Source organism: Rhodamnia argentea, chromosome 5, assembly GCF_020921035.1.
Source record: "Rhodamnia argentea isolate NSW1041297 chromosome 5, ASM2092103v1, whole genome shotgun sequence".
In the NCBI taxonomy this organism is placed as follows: Eukaryota; Viridiplantae; Streptophyta; class Magnoliopsida; order Myrtales; family Myrtaceae; genus Rhodamnia; species Rhodamnia argentea.
This window is the reverse complement of record NC_063154.1, coordinates 10,450,717-10,459,815: the sequence shown is the minus strand read 5'-3', so window position 1 is coordinate 10,459,815 and position 9,099 is coordinate 10,450,717. Positions and strand designations below refer to the sequence as shown.

The 9,099-nt window shown below is 39.9% G+C and overlaps 1 protein-coding gene across 1 annotated transcript; it reads right to left on the bottom strand.

The window, feature by feature from the left end:
* Positions 1 to 2,793: 2,793 nt before the first annotated feature.
* On the bottom strand, positions 2,794 to 6,779 carry LOC115747514 (syntaxin-22-like). The gene is made up of 7 exons (XM_030683702.2): positions 6,468 to 6,779; positions 6,282 to 6,375; positions 6,009 to 6,145; positions 5,796 to 5,867; positions 5,223 to 5,380; positions 5,011 to 5,111; positions 2,794 to 3,163 (listed from the first exon to the last, which is right to left on the bottom strand). The coding sequence occupies exons 1-7, from the start codon at positions 6,638 to 6,640 to the stop codon at positions 3,098 to 3,100; spliced, it is 801 nt and encodes a 266-aa protein (XP_030539562.1). The 5' UTR covers positions 6,641 to 6,779; the 3' UTR covers positions 2,794 to 3,097.
* Between the last annotated feature and the right edge of the window lie 2,320 nt (positions 6,780 to 9,099).

Here is a 9,099-nt window from a genome sequence, read left to right as displayed (position 1 = left end):
ACAGTACACTGACCAATCACAAACACCAAAAGACACTTAGCAATGCTTAAAGAAAAGGCAATACAGAAGAATCTCAAGATGAAGCCGGCTGACAGTATCAAGATGAGAAGAAAAGGAAGACAGCAGAAAATGCAATTTGCCGCAGTTTAACGCACAATTCCTCAGGTGACTTGGTTGAAGACGATTTTTCAGTAGTCGGAAAACGCATACAATGGTATCCTTTAGATTGTGTTTCTTTGGTAGTTAGCAACAGTTTTGTACACGACTGAAAAACCAAAGGACGGTAAACATGTGCATGCCTGCATGGTGATTCATGATGTCTCAAACCCAGTTCGGCAAAAGCATAAAACTAATGGAAAAACCATTCTTCTCACAATCTGATAAAATGTTTATGCCAAACGAAAGTACGAAAATTCTTCGACAACAGCAATGGGAAAAGGGAGCTGATGAACATGGTGGAAGTAGAAGATTTGTCACGAATCAAAACCATATTCAATTGCGAAAAAAACCAGAAAAACTTTTTTGGTTCTTCGACTAAACATTGCCGAGGCATCAACCTCCATAAGGAAATGGAAACACGGCGGCTAAAAGAGAACAAGGCGAGGAGCCTTGAGGGAGAGAGTTCAGGCAAGGTCGAGTCCTCTTGGATTCTCGCTAGTTCTTGATGCGATCCACATTTCTTGGCCAATCTGGCAAACCTCCAGATGGAGAAGAGAGAGGAGGAGGACAACTGAAGCAATTAAAAAGGAGTATATATAACAAGAGGGCTCGTGGCTTTTCGACCTCCATAGAAGAAATGTGACATTGGAGGCTCCACAAATTTATGTGGGGAAAAGAAACAGAAACTTCAAGGGCTTTAAGCCTAAGGATATTGGAAATGACATAGCCCCAATACCAAGGAACTCGTATGTGGTTACTTGTTTGCATTGCAGGGAAAAATGACACTACCAGTGTCATAACTTTTAGACGGCGCTTACTTCGATGCCATAGTATTTCGATTGATCCCTTGAATGCCATAATTTTTAACAAGATGTTCATGGATTTTCATTTAACTACATCATATTTGACATTGCTTTGTTGGAAGGGTCGTACCAAAATTTAGTGCGAGATGCTTCCTTTGCCAGGAAGACGACGAACCTTGTGTTTTTCTTATCGTTATGGCATGGAGGGTTTAGGCTTTGATTTCCTGCAAAATGTTGTTGATGATGAACTCCTTCAAGCTCGCCCTTTACAAGGAGCAAACTCAGATGTCATCACTAGATGCAAATTCTGCCTAGATCTTAGTGATCAGAAATGTGAAGTTACTTGTAGAAGTTGCTGCAGCAAGTCCATAAATTTCTACTCCTGCAGAGATGAATTACACACTAGTCGCCTGAGCATTGCAGCAAACAGAGTTGTGACTCTTGTGAGCACGAAAAGGAGGAAATGGATCCCCTAACATTGGGGATCCATGTTAGGGGTAACATAATCCCCCATTGGGCCATCCATTTCTCATCGGATGGTCAACAATCAGTCAATTCAAATTTTGAGAGGAAAAAAATTTTGGGTGAGAATTTTTTTTTTATTGACGCGATTCACTGTTGATTGTCCAATGGGAAATAAACTGTCCAATAAGGGGTTTTGTTACCCCTAACATAGATTCCCAATGTTAGAGAATCCGAATCCCGAAAAGGAGGCTTATTATTGTCCCCTTAGCTCTCCATTGCAAATTTCATAAGCAACTTCTTATAGATCTGCAACTTTTTGATATACAGATGGAAAATGGGTCTAGGGTTCTTTATTGGAACCTAATTTAGCCTCGAGTCATCAATTTGGGGCAAGGAAAGTGCCGAACGACATCTTATGGTGTTAATGATATAATTACCCCAGCAACCCACATCGGGCAATTTCGTATAACACCTCATCAGATTTTCCTACAAAGGAAATCGTCAACTTATTCAAGTAAACCTTTTTTGACAAGTAACCGCAGTAACAAATTAAAAAGTTAAGGAACCACAATGAACGTCGTACGAAAGTTAAGACATTGTTGGTATCTTTTTTTCCCAAATAGCAAGGGTAAAAGGAATGGTATTTGCAACCCGAATTACACTTCATAACACAAATTGATACGTACATAGGGCAGGAGAAACGTGCTCCCTTCTTCTCCCGTGATGCAACTTCGATGAAATATTTCCCAGGATAGAAAGTTGATATTTGCGATGATCCCGATCCGTTTACACATTTCTTTTATTCAATTCCAAGGCCCGACTGTCGATCATATTTAAGTCTCAAACCAATGCACGACTCAACGACAAAAGGAACCGGTACTACTTTCTTTCTTCCGTCCTTCAGTTTGCCACGATTAACCCAAAGCTAAGGAGTCTTAACATTTCTCTAAAGGACAGAACCGGTGGTTTTCATTGCCTCACAGAGATTTTTCACCCTGATTGAATAGGAAATCATAATGCCAACAGAAACTAGCCAACAAGAGTGACATGTTGCTCTGACATCTCATTGGTAGCTAGAACTCTCCTTGGTTAAGTAGAAAGGAGAAGCTTACCCAATGATCTTTCCTCCGAAATGGACATTTGTCGTTGTGTGCCTTTTTAATTAGCCTGGACCACAACAAAGAGAGCTCTCTCTCCCTCTTTCTCTCACCACAGACAACGCATACTACCATCGAAGGTATAGTTGTGCTTCTTATTCTTGACTAGATTACATTTCTGGGCTGCAACATAACAAATCATACTTCCACTCGAAGAGAAGCACACATAATTGAACTCATATAGATCTAGTTAAGGTCTTTTGAATAGCTATATGGAAAGGACAATATGTATTTTCCGTCCAAAGCACACCAATCAGGAGAATAATATCCAATCAGTTATAATAACATTCCAGGCCCAAAAAAAACGAAAAACAAAAGAGAGAGAAACAAGAAAACCCAGCCAGAACCGAATGCAGAAACCAAAGGATCAATAAATAGGAAAGCACAACACCGCTGTTCCACGCTTATGCATGCTAAACTCATCTATGAAATGGAGACTAGCAAAACTTGTACCAACAGTGAAGAAAAAATTTAGTAGAGTCCACACCTTGACGGCCTAATATACTCGCAAAGCTAGAGGATGAGGACAAGGAGGAAGATGATCACAGCCACCACAAAGATTGCCAGCAACCACCAACACTGCCAAAACAACAAAGAAAAAAGTAAGTAATATACAGAAGATTTAATGGAAAGGCTTTAAAAAACCTATTGAAAAAAAAAAAGCCCAATCCTATCACAAAAGACATTACACATCCTACTCAAAACAGTCAGCATGTGACATTCTCAGAACTCAACAAAGGATATTGAGAGTCAAAATTTATTCTATGATCATGTGGAACCACTGTGACTGGCTTAGTTCACGAGTATTTGGTGATCCATCTGAGAAATATATCTAAGATAGAAAAAGGCTTATTGGTGCTCAAGCCACGTCCTCTACCTTCTGTTTCTCTTGGATACTAGTTAAACATGCGGATCCAAAGACTAAGCTGAAGTTGCAAGAGGGAGTGATAAAAACTGTGATGATAATAAATATTAGGTTTAGGTAATGCATGACTTCTTCTAATGGTCATTCTTCTTCATATACAGGTGACCTCAACTAATAAGCCTGATTAACCCAATTCTTTCTTCAATAGGCTTCTGGTCAAGAGGTGTTTCTCCGGGTATGTAGAAAGCCTTAGTTGACAAGTCAAACTCAGAAAGGGATAAACAAGTAAGTGGAGGTTAAGGGGTAAAGATTAACAGCGCCTGAGAGGACAAGAGACTTGGTGCCAAGATGCCCAGCAAACTTGGGCTTGGGCTTGGGCTGCTTTTGCCTTCATTTCATGAAGAGCACAAGATCACCTCTTACATCAAGCAAATTATTTGGCACCCAGGAGTTTTCTTCCAAAGTGCTCTCACACGGAATTTTTCCAGATCTTGTTCAAGGATAAATAGACAGTATTGACTCGATAGCAGATAGTGTAACAAGAGGAACTAGGTGTTCTGAGCTACTATGGACAACTGAACATTCATAATACCAAATTAACCGAACTACTTTATCATTTCTCTGAACTATTCTTCTCCGAAGAAAAAGGAAGCAGAAGAATTAGCGTCCTTGTAAATGACCTTCATATGACACAAATGAAATTGCAGAGTGATGCCTTTGACACAAATGAAATTGCAGAGTTTTCTCCCAAAGTGCTCTCACACAGAATTTTTCCAGATCTTGTTCAAGGATAAATAGACAGTATTGACTCGATAGCAGATAATGTAACAAGAGGAACTAGGTGTTCTGAGCTACTATGGACAACTGAACATTCATAATACCAACTTAACCGAACAACTTTACCATTTCTCTGAACTATTCTTCTCCTATGAAAAAGGAAGCAGAAGAATTAGCGTCCTTGTAAATGACCTTCATATGACACAAATGAAATTGCAGAGTGATGCCTTTGACACAAATGAAATTGCAGAGTTTTCTCCCAAAGTGCTCTCACATGGAATTTTTCCAGATCTTGTTCAAGGATAAATAGAAAGTATTGACTCAATAGCAGATAATGTAACAAGAGGAACTAGGTGTTCTGAGCTACTATGGACAACTGAACATTCATAATACCAACTTAACCGAACAACTTTATCATTTCTCTGAACTATTCTTCTCCTATGAAAAAGGAAGCAGAAGAATTAGCGTCCTTGTATTTGACCTTCATACGACACAAATGAAATTGCAGAGTGATGCCTTTGCCATCATGGCAGGTCAAGTTACTGGCCTACAGGTAGCAGTGACAGCTGTGGCGTCCTCAGCAGCATTCAATGTTAATAGTACATATCTTTTCTTAAAGCAAAGGACATGAAAACCACAATGAATTTAACTAAACTTATAATTGACAATTTCTTGGGGAAACTTATTTCTGACAATTCAAACAATGTTTTCTTATATCTGGCTATTGATATCGCCAATGGTAATGAAGGAAAAACATGATCTGATAGTCAAGCTAGATACTTACCCATGAGGATCTGGATTTCGTACTTTTAGAAGCTTTAACCAGTTGAACTTTTGCTTGCTTTGTCGCAGCTGCGGAATTTTCAATGTTCGATTGAATATCATCTGTAATGTTGAAAGATGTCATCATATAAAAACCAAAGTAAAAACATCAACAGAGCCAGGAGAAATTTATAACAGGAAACCAGATAGCTTCGTGTTATACTGGCGTCTTACCAATTACCACACCCTGCTCATGAACTAAAACAGCAAGGTCCCTGAATATTTCATTTGCTTGTCCAATTTGGTCCTCTACTTCTCTTATACCTTGGTCTCTTTCATCAATCATAGCCTCATTGAAAGCAACTTCATTGTCTAAAAGCACAACCTCCTGCCTGAAATAGAAGAACTGATATTATTTTATTGTAGACATTGTTTTAAAATACTTGACTTTTGTGTTCCATTTCGTTAGCATGAAGTTTACTCATGTTTAGCCAATAAGATGCCGGAATAAAAGCAGGAAAAAAGACTACGTTGAGCTTCCAAGGCTATACTGCATTGAGCGAACAACAAAACAGGCATGTTTTGCAAGTAACATAAATTACAAACACGAGATTGCATTGATAGCTCCCAGCATGAACACTGCTAAGCAACACTTCGAAAGATTACCGAACCAATATGATGTGCACTGCATGTAATGTCCTACATTGAAAAAGCCATTGAACAAGACTCAAGGCAAAATGGGTACCAAACCTATACCAACCTTGATTAATCAACATTGAAGTAATTCAGCGGAGTTGAATTGCCTACCTCCTCTGATCCATAAGAAAAGGTTGGTATTCTTGGTCCACTCTAGATGCCACTTGCTCATCAGACCCGGAACTGTTTGAGAAGCAGTCGACATAGACCAATGGTCAAAATATCAAACCCAGAGAATCGAGGAAAGTGATAACGAAAAAGGAAACAAACAAGCTATTATCTCTTCCTATCGATCAAACGCGACAATCCAAATAGACGACGCACGTTGTTGCAGAGGGAGGAGGACCAGATGGAGCATAACCAGACTCGCGCTCGGCCGCGAGCTGCTGAACTTTCTGGAATTCTTGCAATGTATTTTGGAAATCCCTTGCGAGCTTCGCATCTTCTATCTTCTTACTTGGCTAAAGCAACGCAACGCACACGGATGCATCAAATCGGGGCTCAAATTTCAATCGAATCAAACCAGATAATGGAGTGAAAATCCAAGGAGAAAAAAGAGCCGGCACATAAATCAAAATACAAGTGAAGAGATCATACATTTACTCTGGAGTCGTGATCGGATTCGCTCAACGCTTTGAGCTTCGCCGAAGTGTCCTTCACCAACTGCAGTATCCTCTGCCTCGTGTTGTGCCTGCAAACGGGGAAACTCGCCGGTGAACATTGCCTCTCTCCAGGCACTCCAAAAAAGGCGAGTAACGAGAGAGGGGGTGAAATGAGACGAACAATTTCTGGCGGTGATCGGGGGTGTCCTTGGCGGTGCCGATGGCGTCGACGAGCCGGCGGAAGCCGGCGACAGCGGTGTTGATCTGGAAGATCCCGGCGGCCACCGCTTGCGAGGGGCTCTGGGACCGGGAAGAAGCCGGCCTCGCGCCATTCTGGACGTCTTGGAAGCTCATTCTCCGTCTCTGACCTTCGAGCTTCCAGAATCACAGCCGCTGTGGCCAGTACGGACGCGGTGAAAGTCGCAATCACGTTCACCAGCAACGGTGGAGAGAGAAGGTGGTGTGGTAGCCGTGGATTGGAGGAAACTTTTTTGCTGCTTCCAGATGATGAAAAGGTTGACAAGTCACGAGTGTTCCCTTGCCCTGACTGGAAATAGCAAAATTATTTTTTGCTTTTGTGGTGTCCCTTTTCTTCTTCCTCTTTTAGCTACCACGAAAATTCGTACTTCTTCTATTTATTTATTTATTTACATTTATTTTGTGAGGAAGATAATATTAATAGATGAGAAAATGACACAAAGGTCCTTGAATTTCAAATCAATATGCACTATCGTCCCTAAACTTTTGATTTGTTCAATATGGCTACCGAACTTTAACCCAAATTGCAATATCGCTTTTGAACTTTAACTTATTCAATGTGATCCATATACTTTTGGATGTTCGATATTGTTCATGAACGTGAATCAATAGAAGGATGAAATTGGATGTTTCTATGGATTAAGTTGAACATTTATCGGGGACAACATTTAACAAATTAAAAGTTTAGAAATAACATTGTGCATTGATCCAAAATTTAGAAAATGTTTGTGTCATTATCCCTTAAGAAATTGTTAGATCGTGCATATATGCTATGCACCTTCAGAACATAAAAAGAGCCCAAAGAGTTCGAGGGGATATATAAAATCCAAATAGAAGGAAGGTTGTTTCCTACGATGGGCTTTGACAACCAGTTCCGCCACTTTATTTTCTTATCTTTTGTTGTGGGCCACTCTTCAATCTTAAAGGAGACTCGACAGGACATGAGCTTTCCTAATAAGGAAACTTACCTCCCACAAGGACTGATCTATGCTTACTAGACACCTTATCAAATTAGATTAATCGAAGTGTAATTCCGAAATTCTGACCAAAAAATTTAAAAAAGTGTAGCTCCGAAATAGCTTCCGACTTGGATCGGAAGTATTCTAGGGTCTCCAGCCAGGCAAGCACTTCGGTTCGCACAATAGAGAGGACGCCTCGGCCATGCACGCAGAACCATTGACCAAAAAGACCCTAGCTACCGCGATCCGCGCACAACATGGCACCTTTGTTTTTCCCCAATTCATGCTTGAATGAGCTCAATCTCTAGTGTTTTTTTTTTTTTTTCACAAATCATGATTGATTATGTTTACCATGTCAGTAGATAGGGACGGGATCTAGGTTAAATAATTTCGACGACTTATCAACGCTCAATAGTTGGGTCATTGTGAGGTTGTGAGCCGATGTCACTTAACCGGATCGATGAGACCTAGCAATAGAGTAAGAGATGTTCGATGTCAAGCATATCGATCGAAATCGAATACTATTTGTTTTTGAAAGTATGCCTTATTTGCAATAAGGAAAATTACATCCCTAATTAGTCGAATATTTAGTATGGAAGCATGCACACTTATCGAATAACCTCCTTTCATTTCTATGCTAACACCGACCGATTTAAATATCGAACCAAATCGCCTTTATTTTTGCATGTTGGATGTATGTAGACACTCAAGTTCATTCAAGGGGGATTTACATCAATTTAAAATAAGTAAACCAGCTCAACTTAGATAAACCGCCTACAAAATAAAAACAACTTAACCTAAAACGAATTGAAATTGAACGAAACTCTTAAAAACATAACAAAAAATTGCAAAAATTGTCTACGTTAGCGCCATCTAAAACGACTGGTGTATCCACATCATCGATTTCCAATAAAAAAAATTGGCCGATAAGACTCATTTGACAAACCGTCGAAAGGTTCAGAACTAAATTAACCAAATCGAAAGGTTTTGAGCTGAGTTGAATTGGTACGAACAAAATAGATTGGAGATTTTTTTGGTAATTCTCCATATTTTAAGCGATATATTGTTATTTTTAATATTATCAAGTATTTATCAAACTGGAAACAAACCATTAGCATTGGCAAAAAGTGCAATGAATAAGATGTAGCAATCCACCACAAAGATTTGGAAATTGAGAAGTTTTGAAATGTGTTGGTGACTTGATGAATCGACTGGTGAGTCAATAGAACGACGATGGATCTGCTCGAAATCCACTGAGTCCCAGCGAGACTCGTGCATGATTGGGCTTTCCTCTTTTGAACCTCATTTCTAACCGATTGGTGAAAGTCTATACTCACTGCTCAGTGCTCAACCAGGCTCAAAAAGTTCAGACTGAAAAATTGGAGCCCCGACCCATTTTACAACCTCTAAATTCGCCCTTTAACATTTTCGAATTGGTTGTTTCGACGTCGAAATTCGCCGCGACAAGTTTGCAAATCGGCCGAAAGACTCCATGACTGCTTCCTCTTACCACTACAACAGGAGCCCATTTGAGAATGGATAGGATTAGGGTACCAAGAGAGAACCAATGCGACCAACGTATCCACCATTTTTGAA

Bases quoted from the DNA above. Each gene is read 5' to 3' on its own strand.
- LOC115747514 (XM_030683702.2), bottom strand. From the start codon at position 6,640: ATGAGCTTCCAAGACGTCCAGAATGGCGCGAGGCCGGCTTCTTCCCGG. The intron at 6,376-6,467 runs GTTCGTCTCATT...CCCCGTTTGCAG, and splicing joins CCCGATCACCGCCAGAAATT to GCACAACACGAGGCAGAGGA. The intron at 6,146-6,281 runs GTATGATCTCTT...GCGTTGCTTTAG, and splicing joins ATCACGACTCCAGAGTAAAT to CCAAGTAAGAAGATAGAAGA.